At 33.9% G+C, this 21,722-nt stretch overlaps 2 protein-coding genes across 4 annotated transcripts; one reads left to right on the top strand and one right to left on the bottom strand.

The window, feature by feature from the left end:
- Positions 1-3,244: 3,244 nt before the first annotated feature.
- Positions 3,245-8,311, bottom strand: LOC123704634. 3 transcript variants are annotated; one of them, XM_045653035.1, is made up of 6 exons: positions 8,293-8,311; positions 7,574-7,967; positions 6,159-6,347; positions 4,601-4,740; positions 4,028-4,217; positions 3,245-3,778 (listed from the first exon to the last, which is right to left on the bottom strand). In XM_045653035.1, exons 2-6 carry the CDS (start codon positions 7,732-7,734, stop codon positions 3,715-3,717), a joined length of 744 nt encoding a protein of 247 aa, XP_045508991.1. In that variant the 5' UTR covers positions 7,735-7,967; positions 8,293-8,311; the 3' UTR covers positions 3,245-3,714. The 3 variants fall into 3 exon arrangements, with proteins under 3 accessions (XP_045508991.1, XP_045508990.1, XP_045508988.1); XM_045653034.1 differs by lacking the exon at positions 8,293-8,311 and adding an exon at positions 8,039-8,232; XM_045653032.1 differs by lacking the exon at positions 8,293-8,311 and having other exon boundaries at positions 7,574-8,232.
- A 624-nt stretch (positions 8,312-8,935) lies between these two features.
- LOC123704593 lies at positions 8,936-20,949 on the top strand. Its single transcript, XM_045652983.1, has 13 exons — positions 8,936-9,239; positions 9,981-10,082; positions 11,051-11,175; positions 13,561-13,688; positions 14,456-14,577; positions 15,208-15,314; positions 16,193-16,309; positions 17,076-17,221; positions 17,861-17,969; positions 18,616-18,665; positions 19,103-19,346; positions 19,697-19,814; positions 19,948-20,949. Exons 1-13 carry the CDS (start codon positions 9,078-9,080, stop codon positions 20,842-20,844), a joined length of 2,427 nt encoding a protein of 808 aa, XP_045508939.1. The 5' UTR covers positions 8,936-9,077; the 3' UTR covers positions 20,845-20,949.
- The last annotated feature ends 773 nt before the right edge of the window (positions 20,950-21,722 follow it).

Here is a 21,722-nt window from a genome sequence, read left to right as displayed (position 1 = left end):
AAAGAGAATCCGCGCTTAAAGTTAAACCCTGTCTAAAGTTTTTGTGGTAAGACAGTTTGTACCTTATGATAATAGTTTCTTATTCCACCCGCTAGAGGCGCTATTTAACATGTCAAATAACTGTCAAATCTGACAAACAGCCACGACTCAAAAACTCAGTGGAAATATAACCATATTCATTAAACATTATAATTACTTGACTAGTCTAATTATTTATTCACGAAGAATACAACAGTAGCAATTAAAAAAATATAATATACATAACTATAGAACGGTTTCACCGCGTATTTTGACAGCTAAAAAGCACATTTTTTCTATACAATTACAATAAGATCTAAAATCTGACTTTTAAAACACGATAAATTAAATAGTCGACGCTTAAAGGCCTATTCAGGTTAGAGCGGTATCCGCTACCGCCGTGGGTAGCGGTATCTATTAGGCATGCGATTAAATCTCTTACGTAGTATATTATAGAGACTCTAATCACGTACAGTTCGATTCAAACTTAATTACTCGGATAGGTACGCGATTAGTCTCTATATTATACTTCGTAAGACATTTAATCGCGTGCCATCGGGATACCGCTCGGCCCTAATCTGAATAGGCCTTCAACTAGCAAATTAAACTTCAAATTTATAGCAAACAAAAAATAACAATATTATATATAGATTTTTAAACCTCTCCCGATTTCCACTAAATTTAAAATTACATCACCAAATATGGTGAACGCTTATTCTACACAATGAATAATTACAACTAACGAAGAAAGAGATTTTCATATTAGAATACTTAATTTTTTTTTAAACACTTATCCATAAAATTTTGTACTGAAAATCGGCCGATTCATAATTTTTACTTACTCTGTAACCTGCTGTATAGATAAAAAATTTGTGTGACCAGAGACTAAAAAGATACTTTAAAAAAATTTAACTTATGTTTTGTCTCGCTTAAACACTATGCATTAGAGTGAGACGGCATGTTTTTGTAATTATCACTTTTTAAAGCAAAAAATACATTGAATTAACAGAATCGGAACGAATCATTTTAAAAATCCGCTCATCAATTTGAATATAATGTCATTTCTTTTTAATATTTTAATTGATTATTATTATCAATCCTTCCATATAGGGTAGGTAAGGAACTGCTTACTTTTTTTTAATTATTTAGAAAAATAAACTTTATTCAAATTGCGCGCCATTTCACAAACATTACAATAGTATCAAAAAAGAACCGCGCAAACCGCCATTTTGAAAACGCCTTGTCTATGATCAATATTTTTTTTTATCTATACAACAGACCAGCGCCTAACTTACAATCACATCACCAATCACAGATAGTAGAACCCTGACGTTATGCCGTGCATTGTTGAATTAAACATAACCTTTGTCAATATATATTTTCATAATTAAAAAAAAAAGTGTCGAGCACACGTGTCAGAAGTGAAACTTCCTTGGCAAGATTCAAAGATATCAAAATCGTCGCCTTCATGACGTGACGGTATTGCAATGATGCGCCTTTGAAATTGTATTCTCAACGCGCTTAAGAAGTTACAATTCAATTTTTTTTCCTGACATACTAATTGTTCTTTTTATCCTCTTTCTTTTGTTATCTTTTATAAATACAATAGAACTTTGATATCTTCTAGGAAAGATTACTTCAAAGTTTTCTTTTCATAATCTTGCCTGTCGTCGCAGCAAATTCGTTAAGTCTATGGGACTTCTACGTTACATTTCGATAAATATTTTTGAATTTTTCCTAAATAAATGATCCTCTGCCAAAAGCACAATCGGATCTTTAAACTATTGTTAGACATAACTTTTGATTTAATATTTTTGTGGATGAATAATTGTCAATGTAGTTGTCATTATTTCATGTCTGAACATGCTTAGCTGTAGAATACTATAAAAATCATTTGACTCGTGGCGCATTCGTACGAATCGTGCCTAGGGGCTCGGACGTTGTTTATACGACGTTTGACCCAACTACCCTCACTTTGCTTAGGCTGGTTGCAGAGCTTGACCGACCATCAGTGCGTACGTCAGTCGCGCTTGTCATATGTATGGAAATTCATAAAACCGTTCATAGCTAGACCAACCATACGCACGCGTATTGTCATGCGCATTAGTGCCATAGTCATACAATTGTTGATGCGTATCGTCAGGACCGACGGTACGCACTGACGGTCGGTCAAGCTCTGCAACTAGCCTTATAGTGGTTGACTTGCTGCGATTTGTTATCATTTACCTACATCAACTAGGTAGCTCTGTAGAATCGCAGTACATTCTTATTATATTTCAAACTAATATTTAACCCGACCTCGCGTGTAATTTTTTACACTATTATATTTTTTCAAACCTTGGAAAAATTATATTCAATTCAACAATGCAGGCCACCCATTGCCACCAAAACGACCTCCATGCCAAATCACCAAAAATTTTCCCCTATCTAAAGTTCCAAGAGAATCTATGCTAACACTATTGTCAGATGACAAAATTAAATATTTTTTTTATCACTACATAGTATAAAACAAAGTCGCTTTCTCTGTCCCTGTATGCTTTAATCTTTAAAATTGCTCAACGGATTTTGATACGGTTTTTTTAATGGATAGAGTGTTTCAAGAGTTTTAATATGTAATTTATTAGGTTTTAGACAGAGCAGGCAAAGCCGCGGGCGGAAAGCTAGTAAATTTAATAAAGTACATAACATTTTAAACCGACTTAGCGATGACGATGTCTCTTTTTCGATTTTATATTGAATGTACATATATTTTTATTATGAAGTTATCAAAATTATTAAAAGTGGATTTGTATAACTTAATATTGAATATTAATGTACAATAAATTAATATCAAACATAATTTATTTAATCACGACATTCAAAACTATGACTTTCGTTGCAAAATAAATTTTCGCGCCATTTCAAGACATTTTCTTTTGAACTGTCAAAATTTCATAGACAATAATTGTGTCCGATATTTAAAAAAATAATTTGGATAAGTTGGCGCCAGTTTATGTTGTTCTGTCATTTGACTAAACTGTTGAAGTGAAACTTCTTAATCGGGGTTGGAAAAAAATGTAGTGTAACATTTTTTCGTTACGCGTGACATTTTGCCGTTACGCGCCATCTTTTTCTTATCCCTACCACGCGTGATTGACGTATTTCTGTAAAGTTGCATATAGTAAATTATTTTTTGAAAAATAAGGTCATAAAGAATTTTCACTTCTTACGCGTGTACACTAGTACACGCACACATTTTTTTTACCAAAATATTTAACTTTGCCATCCTTTATTATTTATATTTTGTATGTAAATACTATCCGACTATATTTTTAAAATGTACTTCACTAGAAGTTTTCATATGTATGTACGTCGTTACACCAAAACAATAAAAATACGTTTCGAATATCGTCAATTTTGAAAAAAAAAATAGTAATACAAATTTTGTATTTTATACATAAATATGTAAGTATATAATTTTGAAAATATTTTTTCCCTAATAAGATATTTCTTTAATCAGATATTTTTAAGAGATCGAACCTGCAATCGAAAACTAGAGGCGGTTATTTTGAAGATTTAAAACAATAAAAAATAAAAATAGAAAAACATTTTTTTTCAACAAATACTTCAGGAACATTACAGTGCCTAGTAAAAAAACAAATAAATATATTTTTGAAAAATAAACAAAAAATATGTAATATAAATGGATACTTATTGTTAATTTCGTTGTTCCAGAGTTGTTTCATCTGTATTCTCCAAATGTGACATTTTCATGTGCCGCCTGAAAAAAAAAATACATATTTACTATTATTTGAAATGATTTTATGTGATAAAAAAATTTCTGGAATAATACCTCTCCTATGTACTATGTACAGATAAACTATCTTTTCAGCAAATTTCATCTAAATCGGTTCAGTCGTTTACTCTTGAAAAAGAGACAGACTGATGGAAATTTATTATATTAGTAGGAACAGTATAAAGTACATAATTTCTCAAAACTATACAGATAAATTAAACTAAAAAAACGAACCTCAACCCCCTCTCCCCGCGGCACGTCAGATTACAAATCTTGCACACTCTACTATCTCTGATGTCCTTCATAGACAATTCTGACATCTCCGAGTTGTCTATGCCCTGCGAGTCTTTTGTCTCTGCCCCCTTGCCTTGGTCTTTCGGCTTCTTGTCTGGAAGTTGCGGTTGTTTGATTTTGTATTTAAGATCTGTAACATGATTTATATCGATATATTGTAATTAAAAGTATTTTTAATTTGTTTACATTTTTAACAAATTTTTGCTACAAAAATAGATTTTTAATTTCATACAAGACTTACTTATTGATTAATATGTTTGCGCTTATTTCTCTTTAAAATTTTATAATTACCTGCCTGCTCATGATATAATGGCCTTTATTTTTCAAAATAAATATTATAAAAAATAAATACACTCACGCAAAAGCAAATATTTCAATAGCTTATGTGTTATACTGGTTAATCATCATTGCCAAATATTATCAAAAATTGTTCTATGGTTTTTGCGTGATAGAATAATAAACATACTGACAAACTATTATGTACATATTAACAACATTATGAATAGAACTTACCACTCGTTACAATAACAATATTGGGCAGCGCCACATCATGACGGGGCGAAGCGCTACGACGCCCTTCGCCCCGCAGCGGCGCTTCGTCACTCGACCCGTCTGAGTCTTTCACTTGTTTCTTTTTTATTCGCTTGCGGAATCTGGAATAATCATGTAAATTATTAAACGAATAACGTGTTCAACTACCATTTCAAAAATGTATTCTAATCGTCCGTATTTGACAGTTTACAGGTGACATTTTAATATGTTCGTGTAATACTTTACTGGACAGATAAATTTTAACCAAGGATTGAAAAATCGGCTCTAAATGAAGTTTTTTAAATAAATATCCTATTATACCGGGTCTACCGTCGCTTTGTCTAAAACCTAATAAATGATTTACAATCTCACCTCTCCTATTTAAAAAAGTATCAAAATCGATAGTATAGTTTTAAAGCAACAGCAACTTTGTGTGTTGAATTAATGACTGTTCTTACACCAATATTTTAATCCCACCAAAAACATTTTCATGTAAAATATTGCCAAGACGATCCCATATGACTGGTACTGTCAAAAAGTTATCAGATCTCATGTAGAGCCAAGCTTCTAACACTACACGCCCTAACTCTACAAGGCCTAACTTCACAAACTCTACACCTTAGTCAAAATATGTGGCTTGGCCATTTCGCTACATTCACATCGGCGTAAGGTGAAAAATTAATAATTCACTGTTCATTACTTTTGTGTTATACAATAGTTCTTGTAGTTACGAACGGCCAAGCCACATATTTTGACTAAGGTGTAGAGTTTGTGAAGTTAGGCCTTGTAGAGTTAGGGCGTGTAGTGTTATTAATGACTGTTCTTACATCAATATTTTAATCCTTTTTTTATCAACAAAATGAAAACTAAAAATATTATCAATCTCTATCTGGAGACATAATTTGCAATTTGATATTTGTTTCAACAATTATTCATATGAAAAATTATTGTTTTTCGTGTCTCATGAATATATTATAAACAAAAAATCCATTTAGTTTACACAAGTCTCAACAGATCTTTATTTAATCATATCTAGATATCAGATATTAATTAATAGCATGATAATAAACACTAATATCTTACAATTAATGTCAGTATTTTATATTTTTTTACGCTATAATTATTTATTACTAGCTGCTCCGCGCGGTTTCACCCCTGTGGCTACACTCCTGTTGGTCTTAGCGTGATGATATATAGCCTACTAGAGGTCCGCCCCGGCTTCGCCCGTGGTACATATTTCGCAATAAAAGGTAGCCTATGTCCTTTCTCGGGTATCAAAATATCTCCATACCAAATTTCATGCAAATTGGTTCAGTAGTTTAGGCGTGATTGAGTAACAGACAGACAGACAGACAGAGTTACTTTCGCATTTATAATATTAGTATGGATAACCTTCCTCGATAAATGGGCTATCTAACACCGAAAGCATTTTTCAAATCGGACCAGTAGTTCCAGAGATTAGCGCGTTCAAACAAACAAACTTTTTAGATTTATAATATTAGTATAGATAATATTATATATTTAACTATTCAGCACTCACCGTTTCTTAGGCCGTTTCACAATGGGCACCTTCTTCTCTTTCGTCTCTTCGTTATTATTAATGTTTATATACTTCTCACAAGCCGCGCTGCCGAGTTCCAAGTTCTCCAGCTCCGTACTGCTTGATATAGAGCTTTTATCGCAGGCGAATAGATCTGTCTCATTGCTTAGATCGCTGCTTCCTATGTCACTGGAATTACAAGTGACTATATAAGAATTTTAACAAACAATTTATTTTTAACAAACATGGGACAGATGCCTAGCAGATGTGAAACATTATTCTGTACTACAATTTAGTGGAAACGCTTAAGTTTATTTTCGAAACTCTTTGAATGCAGTTCTTATTCTCTTAAAATATGTATGTGTATATAATAGAATATATGTATATGTATGTGTATTATAGTAATTATTTTCGTATTATTATAATGTATTACATATGTAATATGTATATCACTTTAAATTATATTTATTTTTAATTATTTTTTTTTCTCTGTCATTATTTCTACCTATATCATTTTTTTTTTGTCTGTTGTCTTTTTAATTTAATTTAACTTAAACACCACCTATCTCATTCTATTGCTTAAATCTAATCCTATCCAAAGGTTGCCTGGAAGAGATCGCTTGAAAACAATAAGGCCGCCTATTTAACATGTGTACCTATCTATATGTTTTTCTCTTATCTTCTGTACCTATGTGTGTGTTAAATAAAGAATTAAAATAAATAAATAAATAAATAAATAAAAATAAAGGAATGTTTCCTTTCAGCTAAATTTGCAATCTTGTATTTCAAGTACTTTCCCTCCAGGGCCCATCGAAAATTTCCACATTGTCCAATCCTATACTATCCTATCCTACTAATATTATAAATGCGAAAGTTTGTGAGGATGGATGTGTGTGTATGTTACCCTTTCACGTTAATACTACTGAACCTATTACAATGAAATTGAGCATACATATAGAGGCTAACTTGGATTAACACATAGGATAGGTTTTATCCCGGAAATCCAACAGGAACGGGAACTATGAGGGTTTTTCTTTGAAAATGCGGGCAAAGCCGCAGGTGGAAAGTATAAGTATTCTATATTCATTTCCACATCTCTATCTTCTCAAGTCTCCAGATGCAAAAATCATTTCATAAAACTATACAACACACTTTTGTGATGTGAACGAAAGTCAGATATACTTTAGAATTTACAATATTAGGAAGGTTACAGTAAATTTTAAATTAAATCTATATAATTTAAATTAAAGAATGAATTCAACTAGTCTGTTGAAAATGGTTAAGAAAGTATTGCTGAAGGTTACCAAAATTTCGTGAAAACATGATAACAACTGACTCTAATTAATTTTCAATTGTAATGAAAAAAATTTAAACACCTGACACTGAAAAAAGAGAAATGTTTAACAATTTCCTACCTTTGCTCCGAAACATCGCTCTGAGTGGAATTTTCCAGTTTTTTCACTTGAAACGTTATATTTATCCTCTTATATATTTCCTCTGTAATATTCCTGCATTTTTCATATAATGTTTCCTTTGGAATATTTGTCCAGTCGGTTTGACTATTCAGCGTCGACATTTCGAAGGAATTCTTATACGATTCTTATTAGAATTCAATCAATTCACAGCTATTGACGTACATTAAATGGTAATTGAGCAATATATCCATATTAACCGTACGAATATCTAAAATGTATTTTTATTATGGAAAATCACAAAATGGCGGGATCGTATTTTCAGCCTTTCCTGCGATTCATAACTCGTAGAAACGTAGTCAGATACGTGCTACAGCCGTTTTTTTACTTGACCCAACTGGAAACCACTCTAAATATTAAAATATAGCACCACGATTCATTACTTTCAAAACAAAGAAAATCACCAACACTTTTATGGCACATTAACTTCATTTGATGGATCTGAATTGCCTTGCGAAACTTAACGGTTAAATATAAGACTAGACAAAATAATTTCCACTCTTAAAGAGTGTTTTTTTTAAATAATAAACAAACACAACATTGTTAAAAATAAAAACCTACGGTCGCCTTTGCGGCTTTTTATTATTTTTTGACGTTTTCAATTTAGTGTTGCTTGACACTAATTGCTCATAATTTGTAGGTAATGAAAAAGTACTTCCTACCATAAACAACACGAGTCTTTTCCTCTTCTATTTCACGATTAGGTATTTCACGGGATGGCACTTTATTTTGCTCAGAGTTGAGACTTCAGACTTATAATTATTATTAATGATGTAAAAATAGTGTTATATCCCCAAATATTTTTAAATTACGGTAGAGAGAGGTGCTATACTGGCTGCTACGGTGTTCAAAGCGTACCTAAAATGGTCTAATACAGAACTTCTAGATTCTAGAGATTCGATGTGTCAGTACTGAGGCTATCTTTATCTAGGTATAATAATCAAAAATAATAACACGTTGACTAACCAATTTGGAAAAACACTGATATTAAAGTAGAAAAGCATGCAAAACTTTTTGTTTTAATTATAATAACTCTTAAAACAACGAAGTTTATGCAGAAATTAAATAAATTTACAATGAAATAGCAAAACTGTAACCACACTGATACTATTAAAATTTTAATTAAACGAATATGTATTTTTAAATATTTTACTTTCAATAAAAAATATTCAAAGTGCGTTCCATTCTAAGGTTCCATTTGGTTCCATTTTTCCATGATTATTACCCATAGACAATAAATTACGGATAACAACACGGTTTCCCGCCAAACGTTAATTTATTTTGACGTTTACTTTTAATCAAAGTGAAATCGAGAACCAACAAATTATGTGTTCTTTTACAAATAGATAGCAAATTCTCCGTTATATTATGTTTTGTTCATAATTTTGTATATATTTGTTAATGAACTGTTGTTTATTAGTTAATTTTATGTGTGTACTTTTGTACAATGATGTTATCCAAGTTGAGTATTAGGAAAAGTAAACATCTATTAGCAAGAGTAGCTTCTAAATGCGCTCCTTGTGCCTTCTGCATGCGGGAAGTAGACGATGAAGTTATTTATGGTAAATTATATGCTATTGGCGACATACATGTCCACTATTTTTGTGTGGTAAGTTATATAAACAGGTTGATATACATAGTATGGAAATGGAACAGTAAGATCTACCCTATGATTTTTGTTTATGTTTAAACATGTTAGAACTCACATTTGAACCCTATAAATATACTTTGGTATTCATGAACATTTACTTATTAGAAAGAAAGAAAGAAAACATTTATTCAATGGCACATACAAACTTACATGGTATTAAATTACAATTATAATTAGAAAACAGTACTTACATGGTACTAAAAATACACATTGAAGTGTGTAGTCTGTGAAGCATGATGCCATTAAAAGGGGAAATCACTCGGTGAACAACTGTGACGTAAAAAACGTTGCAGCACCAATTTTCAGTGAGCCCCGAGAGAAATAATTGAAGAAAGGAAAAGAAATACAATATTACTAGCATAATGTAAAATATAGATATAATAATATACTATATTACACACATAATATTACATATTATATTGATACGATCATATATTAAGTTGTAGCGACACCTCGCTCTGAATCGCGCAAGCGAAATGTTTTCGCTACAGAGCATATATACAACTTTCCGACATCATTCATGGGGGCCTTCAAGGCCGGCCAGTCGAGTAGACTGGTCGAGGATCCTCCCTTTTTCGATGGAGGAATTCCACCTTCCTTCCTCCACAAAGTTATAGATAAATTATATTATCATAAGTTGTACTATCAAAAACATAAAAATAATATCTAAGTGTATATCTAATATGTTGTATATTTCAGCTGCTCTCATGCTGTCTAATACAAAAGGGTAAAGAAGAAGAAGGCCTCTTTGGTTTCCTATACCCTGATATTTTGGCGGAGATTGAAAGAAGCAAGAAACATGTAAGTAACTAGCCGCATACAGAAAAATAGACCAAAACTCTAAAAATTATATTTTTTGCTTAGATTTTATTGTAGATAACACAAGTATTCTTTTAACAAAATATTTAACAACAACAATAAACAATAAACTTTATTTCCAAAAAATATAAGATGCATAGATATTGAAAACCCTTGCTCCCACACTAGGATTCCCTGTGTCGTGGGAACAAGTATCTTCCAGTGGTACATTTTAATCCTTATGCTAAGAAAATAAACTATCACAATATTAAAAATCTTCTATACAAAAGTATATTGTATTTGATGTACAATTTTTAACCAACTTCAAAAAAAAGGAGGAGGTTATCAATTCGGCCGGTATGTTTTTTTTTTATGTATGTACACCGATTACTCCGAGGTTTCTGAACCGATTTACGTGATTCTTTTTTTGTTCGATGCGGGCTGGTGTCGAATTGGTCCCATAAAAATTTTATTTGGATAGGCCCAGTAGTTTTTATTTTATGAGCATTTTTGTCTGTATTAGTAAATGTTGCAAGTGCAAGTTTGAAGTCGGTTGTTTTTAACGCAGTTATCACTTGTCTATGTAAATATTTCAACACATGAAATTTGTAATTTCCAAATAACTACGTAGAATGTTCTCTATTTAATTATAGCCATTTAGTATTTCACTCAGTTATAAAAACTAACATAATGCTTCTTCTCATATAATTTTGTCTGTCCTTTATTCAAATATAGTGCCCAACCGAGTCCTGCCCTTCTGGCCTCCTCCACTCAAGGGACGGCCCAAGCTGAGGCTCATGATCCCCGTCAAGGGGGAAAGCTCTTGCGCTTGTCGCTAACAGAGTAACGTTCCGTTCACCCACGCACTCACATTAAGATGTAGCAGCCCAGATGGCAGCAGCCAGCCAGAAAGCTAACATTGAAAAACACATTAAAAAATGTACTCAAGTATAATTTTTTTTAACTTACAGCGGTGTTCATATTGCAACAAAGAAGGAGCGACCTTAGGATGTTCCGTATCACAATGTAGGAAGCAATTTCATTTACCATGTGGCAGAGAGAAAAATGCTATATCTATGTTTCACGGAAATTACAAGTAAGAAGACTTGTGAACAAGTATATTTAATTGAAGTGTCTGTTTGTATGTTAGTCTGTGTGTACTTAACCCATTTAGCCCCGAGCGGCCCGATCGGGCCACGACACAATAGATTTTCTATTGTGGCTGTGATTCCGGGGGCTGAGTTATTAAACTGTTAATGGTAAAGAATTTTCCTTTATCATCATCTTTAAAGTAGAGTAGCATCAAAATCAATATAGCCGTTTCAGAGATTAGCCTGAACAAACAAACAAACAGACTACAGTTATTTTGATATATTATGTACTACTATACAGGGTGTAATCGTTAAGTGTGCACAGTTGATCATTCCGTAACTATTGCAGATATCAAAAAACTTTATACTGATGAGTACCTAATGAGTAAAATAACAACAATAACTTTTTAAAAATAAAACGGGAAATATCCAAAAACAATTACACCAAACATCCCATACATTAAGTATGAGATATGACTATCCTAAACATGTAATATGAAATATTTTGGTTCTTTTCATGGTGCTTAAATGACTTAGCAAATTTTAATAAAAATTCATTTAGTGGAAATCGTCACTACCTCCCGTCACTTTTGTCATTCGTTGTTTTAAACTACATTTAACGTTTCCCTTTATTATCTATAAGTATATATTCCCGAAATCGAAATAATTTTGACCAACTTTAACTTTAACTCACGCCACTTTAACTCGGGTCACTTTAACTCGCGTCACTTTACCTCCCGTCACTAACTCGCGTCACTTTATCTCTCGTCACTCTATCTCCCGTCACTTTAACTCTCGCCACTTTAACTCGCGTCACTTAAGCTTCCGTCACTTTACCTCCCGTCACATTAACTCCCGTCACTTTAACTCTCGCCACTTTAACTCGCGTCACTTAAGCTTCCGTCACTTTACCTCCCGTCACATTAACTCCCGTCACTTTACCTCCCGTCACTTTAACTCGCGTCACTTTACCTCTCGTTACTTTATCTCCCGTCACTTTAACTCGCGTCACTTAAGCTTCCGTCACTTTACCTCCCGTCACTTTACCTCCCGTCACCTTATCTCCCGTCACTTTAACTCGCGTCACTTTACCTCTCGTCACTTTATCTTCCATCATATTAACTCGCGTCACTTAAGCTTCCGTCACTTTATCTCCCGTCACTTTAACTCGCGTCACTTTACCTCTCGTCACTTTATCTTCCATCATATTAACTCGCGTCACTTAAGCTTCCGTCACTTTATCTCTCGTCACTTTATCTCCCGTCACTTTAACTCGCGTCACTTAAGCTTCCGTCACTTTACCTCCCGTCACTTTACCTCCCGTCACTTTATCTCCCGTCACTTTAACTCGCGTCACTTTACCTCTCGTCACTTTATCTTCCATCATATTAACTCGCGTCACTTAAGCTTCCGTCACTTTATCTCTCGTCACTTTATCTCCCGTCACTTTAACTCGCGTCACTTAAGCTTCCGTCACTTTACCTCCCGTCACATTAACTCCCGTCACTTTACCTCCCGTCACATTAATTCCCGTCACTTTACCTCCCGTCACTTTAACTCGCGTCACTTTACCTCTCGTCACTTTATCTCCCGTCACTTTAACTCGCGTCACTTAAGCTTCCGTCACTTTATCTCCCGTCACTTTAACTCGCGTCACTTAAGCTTCCGTCACTTTACCTCCCGTCACATTAACTCCCGTCACTTTACCTCCCGTCACTTTAACTCGCGTCACTTTATCTCCCGTCACTTTAACTCGCGTCACTTTACCTCCCGTCACTTTCTTCCGTCACTTTAACTTTACCCCCCGTCACCCAGGTGCATTTCAGCATGGAACGACAACGACAAGAAGGAACTGATAGATCTCTCTCGACCCGAACTATATAGCACAGTGGAATACAATGGTATTCCAAAACGAGGACGTCACTTCAAACATTATCTTTGAACACAAAATGTATGGAAAATTCAATGTATGAGAGTGTTTAATGTAACTTTTTTGGACATTTTCCCGTTTTATTTTTTAAAAGTTAGTATTTGCGTGAAAGAGTAACAAACACACATACACTCATCCTCACACTCTTTCGCATTTATAATATTATAGTAGGTTAAGTGTTACTTTAATTTATGTGTAGACTAGCTTACCGCCCGCGGCTTCGCCCGCTTTCTCTAAAACGATTTGAGATTTAAACTATCCTATCTCTCAAGTTGGATCGAACTGCACATGGTGTGCAAATTTTATTATAATCGTTTAAGTGGTTTAGGAGTCCATTGAGGACAAACATTGTGACACGAGATTTATATATATTAAGATTTAACTCCTATTGGACAGTTTAAATTCAAAAGTGGAAGAAGTCTCATTGAATAAATAAATTAAGCATTTAATATATTTTCAGATCATATTGTTGGAAGCATGCACCTAAACAAAAGATAGCAAATAACATATTAGAAAACATTAAGGAAAGAAAGATAAAAGAAAGGAAATTAAAAGCTGTAGTGGTGAAGGAGGAAATTATATCTGAAGGTAATTTGACTGACCGGTTGGTTGGTTGGTAGTGGTACCTTCCAAGTCAGAGGTTGTGGGTTCGATTCCCGCCCGGGGCAAATATTTGTGTGATGAACATAGATGTTTGCTCTGTGTCTGGGTGTTAATTATCTATATAAGTATTTAAAATTATATATATGTATGTTTATCAGCCATCTGGTTTCCATAACACAAGCGAATGCTTAGTATAGGATCAGATCGTGCCGTGTGTGAAAAAAAAAATATTACTATTTCATTATTTATAATACTTTATAAAAATTTATGTTTCTCTGTGTCGCGCTATCCGCCGGCAAAAGCTAGTATTTCTATAGTTTGTGTTATTTTGTTGCATAAGCTTCATTACTGCCAACTATCATCGAAATTGGTTCAGTATTTTGGGCGTGCAAGAGCAATAAACATATGTCCATACATTCTTGACAACTTACCCATTTATAATACTGCTATTACCCGCAGTGCTCCGCTCCTGTTGGTCTTAGCGTGATGATATATAGCCTATAGCCTCGATAAATGCGCTGTCTAACAGCGAAAGAATTTTTCAAATCGGACCATTTGTTCCTGAGATTAGCACGTTCTAACAAACAAACTCCTCAGTTCTATAATATTATTGAAGTAATACTTTAGGAGCGTTGACAGTAAAATATCAATGCCGCGTCGGACAATACCGCCACGTCATGGAGTAAGGCGATTTTGGTATCTTCGCAGCTTAAGGAAGTTTCACTTCTGACACGTGTGCTTTTTTATTACAGACATACAACAAGATATGGTATGTGTTATATGCTATGAAAAAGTTGATCCTTTTCCGTCTCTTGGGACATTTTGGCCGCCTTGCTGTGCGAGAGATGCCTGGTTCCATAGATGTTGTTTACAGGTAAATAAAACTCAAACTCAAACATTCATTTATTCAATAAGACTACTATTTAGTAGCACTTTCGAATCGTCATTACATAGATAAGTATTTTTAACATTTACCACCGATTCGGAAAGCAGTATCTATGGAGAAGAATCGACAAGAAACTCCATAGTTGCATTATTATTAAGATATTGCATAGCTTCTATCGCGGGGACCGAATCGAGAAATTCCGTAACGAAAAAACCTCACGCTCCGCACTCTGACGGGCGGAGGTGTGGCTTGAAGGCATAGCATGCAATAACGCAACCGCCCCAGTCCCCGAGTGATACACGGCGTTTTTTATATAATTGAGAACCATGTTATTTAAGTTGTTATATATAAATGATTTTTAGTTTTAATTTTTATTGTATGTATAACTAGCTGTGCCCCGCAGTTTTACCCGCATTGCTCCGCTCCTGTTGGTCTTAGCGTGATGATATATAGCCTATAGCCTTCCTCGATAAATGGACTATCTGTCACCGAAATAATTTTTCAAGTAGGACCACTAGTTCATGAGATTAGTGCGTTCAAACAAACTCTTCAGCTTTATATTATTAGATTTATAACAAAATGTTTGACAAAATTACCTATATTTTTATTATTTTTCAGAGAATGGCCTTAAGTGCAGGCATGCATTATTTAAAATGTCCGCTATGTAATGATAAAAAACAATTCTACAATGCTGTTATGAGTCAAGGGTATTATATACCAGATAGGTAAGTAATATTAATTATGTAATTGGGTATTTTTATGCAAAATAATAATATATTATATATACAGTAGATTCTTTGATTATGACTTCGGTTATATTGACCAACCGCTTATTATTACACAGCAAAGTTTGGTTTTGATATAAAATTCTTAATAAAAGTCGGATAAAATGACTTTGTTTATAGTGACATATCATTTATTGTGACCAATTTTTAATGAATTGTCCGGTTATACTGACCGAAATGAATTCTAAAACTTTCAACACTAATAATTTCTGTTTGGGAAAATTGTGATATCCGACAACACTTTTTTTTTTGTTTGTTTTGAGTCTCAATGTGTAGGCATCTCTATTTTGTTTCTCTGTATTAAATATTAACAAAAACAGGAGATTTATTTTCTACAAAATGCTTTGTATGAGGTCCGTTTATTATGACGTGTTTGATATTCCCCTTAAATGTCATTATAAACGGATTCCACTGTACATATAATAAATCTGTAGAAGGGTCAATTCTGTACATTGAAAATATTGAAAAAATAAATAGCAGGGGGTGTTACTGGATCGATACCAAACCCAAATATGTGATTAAAAAAAATTTGTGTCTGTATGTTCAGGCATCACGTGAAAACTAACGGTTCGATTTCGATGAAACTTGGTATAATTATAACTTACTAGCGGTCCGCCCCGGCTTCGCCCGTGGTAAATATTTCGCAATAAAAGGTAGCCTATGTCCTTTCTCGGGTATCAAAATATCTCCATACCAAATTTCATGCAAATTATAGTAGTTTAGGCGTAAGTTTAGGTAGTAGTTTAGGCGTGATTGAGTAACAGACAGACAGACAGAGTTACTTTCGCATTTATAATATTATAGTATGGATTTTACAGAGACGCAGCGTGGGAACTAGAACAGAACGCGTTCGCTGAAATATATGAAAGGAAAATTGTTTGCAATGTGCCAGAATGCAAGTGTCCACAAGGAAGGGAACATAATATTGATAATGGGTAATTATAAATAAACTAACTGCTCCGCGCGGTTTCACTCCTGTTGGTAGCGTGATGATATATAGCCTATAGCCTTCCTCGATAAATGGGCTATCTAACACCGAAAGAATTTTTCAAATCGGACCAGTAGTTCCCGAGATTAGCGCGTTCAAACAAACAAACTCTTCAGCTTTATAATATTAGTAAATAGTATATATATAATATTATAAACTAGCTGTGCCGCGCGGCTTTACCCGCGTGGCTCCGCTCCTGTTGGTCTTAGCGTCATAATATATAGCCTATATTACTCGTGGATAATGTAGCTTTCGAATGGTGAAAGAATTTTTAAAATCGGTCCAGTAGTTTACGAGCCTATTCCTTACAATCAAACAAACAAACAAACAAAGTTTTCCTCTTTATAATATTAGTGTAGATAAGTGTAGACTAGCCGTGCCCCGCGGTTTTACCAGCATTGCTCATCGATAAAATGGGTTGTCTAACAGTGATATAATTTTTCAAATCGGACCAGTTATCCCTGAGATTAGCGCGTTCAAACAAACAAACTCTTCAGCCTATTTATGCTGTATACTTATTAGTTACTAGCTTACCGCTCGCGGCTTCGCCCGCTTTCTCTAAAACGATTTGAGATTTAAAATATCCTATCTCTCAAGTTGGATCGAACTGCACATGGTGTGCGAATTTTATTATAATCGGTTAAGTGATTTAGGAGTCTATTGAGGACAAACATTGTGACACGAGATTTATATATAAGATTGTTCTTTTTCAGCCCATGGGATATAAAACTATGTCTTCTATGCGGTAGTGTAGGCGCACACGCACTATGCGCGGACATACATACGAATTTGTATGTATGTGCTGTGTGTGAACCGGCTGCACCTAGTGATGTGGAGTACTTGAAAGCTATTGATAGATGTGAGTCGCATCGGTTTTTGTTTAGCAAGTGTGGAGGTATTTGAGTGTGTGTGTTTAAGGATAGGGGGAGGACCTGTGTGTGTCGATAGACGTGAGTCGCATTGGTTTTTGTTTAGCAAAATAGGCGCTAGTCGTCAATTTGCGCAAACATACATATAAGACGATATTTATTTTCTGTTTAGTCAATAAGGGATGTTTGTGTGTTATCGAAACATCGATAGATTTAAGTCGTAATGATTTCTGTTTAGCCGATTATTTTTATATTACTTTGCAACTATCGATAAACGCAAGTTGCATCGGGATTTGTTTAGCCGAGTATTTTTATATATATAATAAGAATGAGAGTTACTTTGCGGCTTTCTATAAACGCGAGTTGCATGAGGTTTTGTTAAGCCAACTATTTTTATATTACTTTGCAACTATCGATAAACGCAAGTTGCATCGGGATTTGTTTAGCCGAGTATTTTTATATTTATTAAGAATGAGAGTTACTTTGCGGCTATCTAAACGCGATTTGCATGAGGTTTTGTTAAGCCAACTATTTTTATATTACTTTGCAACTATCGATAAACGCAAGTTGCATCGGGATTTGTTTAGCCAACTACTATATGATGTGATGTATGTATTTTTTTATTTCAGTGACACTTCCAGATCCAAATCAAAATTTATCAAGGTCGAGACAAGGGCCGAGGATGCCAAGCCGAATGTCGTTAAGAAGAACTAAACCGAAGTTATTTGTTAATAATATGTAAGTTTAATTTTTTGAAAATTTATATTTAAATTTTTTACAGCAGAAAAAAATGCCGTTTAAAAATTATTGAAGTGAAACTTCTTTATCGGGGTTGGAAAAAAATTTAGTGTAATTAAAGTAAATTTTTCGTTACGCGTGACATTTTTCCGTTACGCGCCATCTTTTTCTTATCCCTACCACGCGTGATTCGACGTATTTCTGTAAAGTTGCATATAGTAAATTATTTTTTGAAAAATAAGGTCATAAAGAAGTTTCACTTCTTACGTGTTACACTAGTACACATTTTAAGGCTATTTTTCTTGTTTATCATTGGAAGTTTTTAATATGAAAATTTAATTAATTTCACTGAATTTAATTAAGTTGTGCCCTGCGGTTTTACCCGCATTGCTCCGCTCCTGTTGGTCTTAGCGTGATGATTATAGCCTTCCTCGATAAACGGGCTATCTAACACCGAAATAATTTTTCAAATCGAACCAGTAGTTCCTGAGATTAGCGCGTTCAAACAAACTCTTCAACTTTATAATATTAATAGTATAGATTTTTCTTGTTTATGTTTTTGTAATACATATTGAGTTAAATAGAACCTTGATTTAATAATATTTTTAACCGATTTATAATAATGCTTGTTATTTATATTTCACAGGCCGTCAAGTTCGAATGTAAATCAAGAAAAAGTTCAAACAAACGATCAGAGTAAGTGTGTTTTTTTTATAATTTTTTATTTTTCTTTAGGCGCGTTGAGAGAAAAATTTCAAGGTCGCGTCATGGCAATACCGTCACGTCATGGAGTAAGACGATTTTGGAATCTTGCCAAAGAAGTTTCACGTCTGACACGTGTGCTCGACATACACGCTCTTTTTTATTAATTTACTAGCTTACCGCCCGCGGCTTCGCCCGCTTTGTCTCAAACCTAGTAAATTATGTACCTTCCTCTTCTACCCTTCCCCTTGAATCACTCTATGTATTAAAATAACCGCATCAAAATCCGTTCCGTATTTTTAAAGATTTAAGCATTAGGTTTTAGATATTATTAGGTTAATTAGGTTTTAGAACAAACGGACGAAGCCGCGGGCGGTAAGCTAGTATATTTATGAAACTTTGTTATAAACGCTTTTTTTTTTTCTTCACAGCATCAGAAAACACGATAACAAGCAGGAGCGAGTTGAATCTAAAACCGCCAAAGCGAAGAATTTTCGAATCGTACTACAAGAATTTGGAAAATAAACTACAATCGCCTATAAAACTATTGGAAAAGAAGTTAGAAGACATCGAAACGCTCGACAGTTTAGCGTGGAACTCTAGCGAAGTGATAGATGTTATAAGAGAGAAAATAAGGAAGCCGAGGCCTTTGGCTGTGAAGAAGAAAATTGTGAAGTGAGTAAATTTTAGATTGATAATCCGCTTAGCTTTCCGCCCGCGGCTTTGCCCGCGTTTTCAAAGAAATACCCGCATAGTTCCCGTTCCCGCGGGATTTCCGGGATAAAACCTATCCTATGTCCTTTCTCGGGCATCAAAATATCTCTATACGAAATTTCATGCAAATTCGTTCTGTAGTTAATGCGTGATTGAGTAACAGACAGACAGACAGAGTTACTTTCGCATTTATAATATTAGTATGGATACTACTACGTTCATAAAGTAGAAGAGAACAGAATAATTTCATCTAATTGAAGCATGTATTTTTTCGTTTAAATATAAATAATTTATATTATTTTTATTTTCAGTACCGTTATAGACAACGTTCTAAATAATATATTGAAAGAGCGACCAAAAATAAAAGAACCAGTAAAAGAATGGATATCGCCTAAAAAGAGCTGTGACATAACTGATGCTGTTTCTCAGGTACAATAGCTCAAAATGTTACATTTATTCTTAATTCTTAATATTGCCATATTTGAAAATATACAATTTACATCTATCTCTATTTTTTATTTCTTATCTGTACTATTTAAGAACAGTTTTATTTTTATTCCAGAAAATGGAAGTAGATCTTGTTCAAGATATAAAGAAAGAACATGGCAACACTCAAGAAAATCCTATAATATGTCAAAATTTTACAAATATGTCGAACAAAAATAATATAGAAAATGAAAATCATATGGATACTTCCAATATACTAACTGAAGAGTTTCTTGATAAAAATCTACCGATCATTAGTCCTAAATCAAAACCGGTAATTGTCAATACCGATTCAGCAATCGAAATATCGAAAAACGATCAAAAACTAGATATTAATGTTGTTAAAATCGCGCCAAGTGACAAAGATAAAATTGTCCCGCTAAAATTCAGCCCGCGTAAAGAAATTGCTGGCAAAAACATAGACATTGATGTAGAAAGCTTCAAAAATCAATATTTGAACGAAGTCACCAACAAAAATAAAACCGATTCAAAAGAAGAAAAATCGAAAAACCGTTCCGAAATTCGAAAGACCAAAGACAAGAGACGTGAAAAAAATAAAAGGGTCAAATCGAAAATTAAAAAACGTTACGTCACAGATAAAGTAAAGAGCAAAAGGAACATCAATTTCGTCTTTGATATGTCAGAGAATGCTGCCAGTAGAAAAAGTAAAAAAGTGTCACGCGGAAAAAGGCGCGAAACCGAACTGTCAATACGCGATAAAAATATTCACGTCAATATAAAATGGAAGAAAGAACAATTGAAGTTGAAAATAACGAAATCGAAGGAGGAAAGAAAAGTTTTGAAACAATATGTGTTGAATTATCCAGAAAATTCACAAAGCGGTGTGCTTTTAAAACCGGACACGGAAATATCGCCTATTAGAAGAAAATTAAAGAAAACTGTAAAAAAATCAGATAATTTAGTGCAAACGTCTATTGATAACTTTTTTAAAATAAAGCTGCCGGAAAACTAACTTTAAGTATGCATGTACTGATTTTAAGTTATTTTAGCTTAGATTCCACCGCACTTAACTACATATTATATTAATAAGAATGTATTAAATTATTATACAGGGTGTCTCAAAAGAAAGTTTATATTTTGTGGATGAATAAAAAAAAAAGTAAGCGGTGTATTGAAAAAATGTTTATTAATTATTAAAGTGCATAATATGGGAATTTATTTCTTAAAAATAATATCGTCCAAATGCAGTCCATTGCGTTCACAGCACTCATTTAATCGAACACTAAAATTATTTATGACAGCTCGGCAGGTAGACACAGTGACGGCTGCCATTTCGTGTCGGATATTTTCTTTTAAATGCACTAGAGAAGTTGGTTTTTTGGCATACACTTTAGATTTAAGATACCCCCACAAGAAAAAGTCCATGGGAGTTAAATCAGGGCTGCGTGGAGGCCAATTTATATCACCTCTCCTAGAGATCAATTTTCCCGGAAAAATTTCATGAATTCGAGGTAAAGACATATTGGATGTGTGTGATGTAGCTCCGTCTTGCTGCAACCATATTCTCTGGTTATAGCCAGGAAAGTTTTGCGGTGCAGGCACTAAAAACTCGTCTACCATCGCTCTGAATTTACTGTAACTGCACGCCCCCTTTCGTCTTCGAAAAAGTAAGGGCCAATAATTCCTCGCTAATTTCTATTCTTGATAATTTCTTGTGGGGGTATCTTAAATCTAAAGTGTATGCCAACAAACCAACTTCTCTAGAGCATTTAAAAGAAAATATCCAGCAGCAGCAAAATGGCAGCCATCACTGTGTCTACCTGCCGAGCTGTCATAAATACTGTAATTTTACTGTTCGATTAAATGAGTGCTGTGAACGCAATGGACTGC

The sequence above is a fragment of the Colias croceus genome, chromosome 30, assembly GCF_905220415.1.
Source record: "Colias croceus chromosome 30, ilColCroc2.1".
Classification (NCBI taxonomy): domain Eukaryota; kingdom Metazoa; phylum Arthropoda; class Insecta; order Lepidoptera; family Pieridae; genus Colias; species Colias croceus.
The sequence above is the reverse complement of the archived record's forward strand: the minus strand, read 5'-3'. Positions and strand labels throughout refer to the sequence as shown.

Bases quoted from the DNA above. Each gene is read 5' to 3' on its own strand.
- LOC123704634 (XM_045653035.1), bottom strand. From the start codon at position 7,734: ATGTCGACGCTGAATAGTCAAACCGACTGGACAAATATTCCAAAGGAA. The intron at 4,741-6,158 runs GTGAGTGCTGAA...TGATTATTCCAG, and splicing joins GTGAAACGGCCTAAGAAACG to ATTCCGCAAGCGAATAAAAA. The intron at 4,218-4,600 runs GTAAGTTCTATT...ATCATGTTACAG, and splicing joins TATTGTTATTGTAACGAGTG to ATCTTAAATACAAAATCAAA.
- LOC123704593 (XM_045652983.1), top strand. From the start codon at position 9,078: ATGATGTTATCCAAGTTGAGTATTAGGAAAAGTAAACATCTATTAGCA. The intron at 11,176-13,560 runs GTAAGAAGACTT...ATATATTTTCAG, and splicing joins ATGTTTCACGGAAATTACAA to ATCATATTGTTGGAAGCATG. The intron at 14,578-15,207 runs GTAAATAAAACT...ATTATTTTTCAG, and splicing joins TCCATAGATGTTGTTTACAG to AGAATGGCCTTAAGTGCAGG.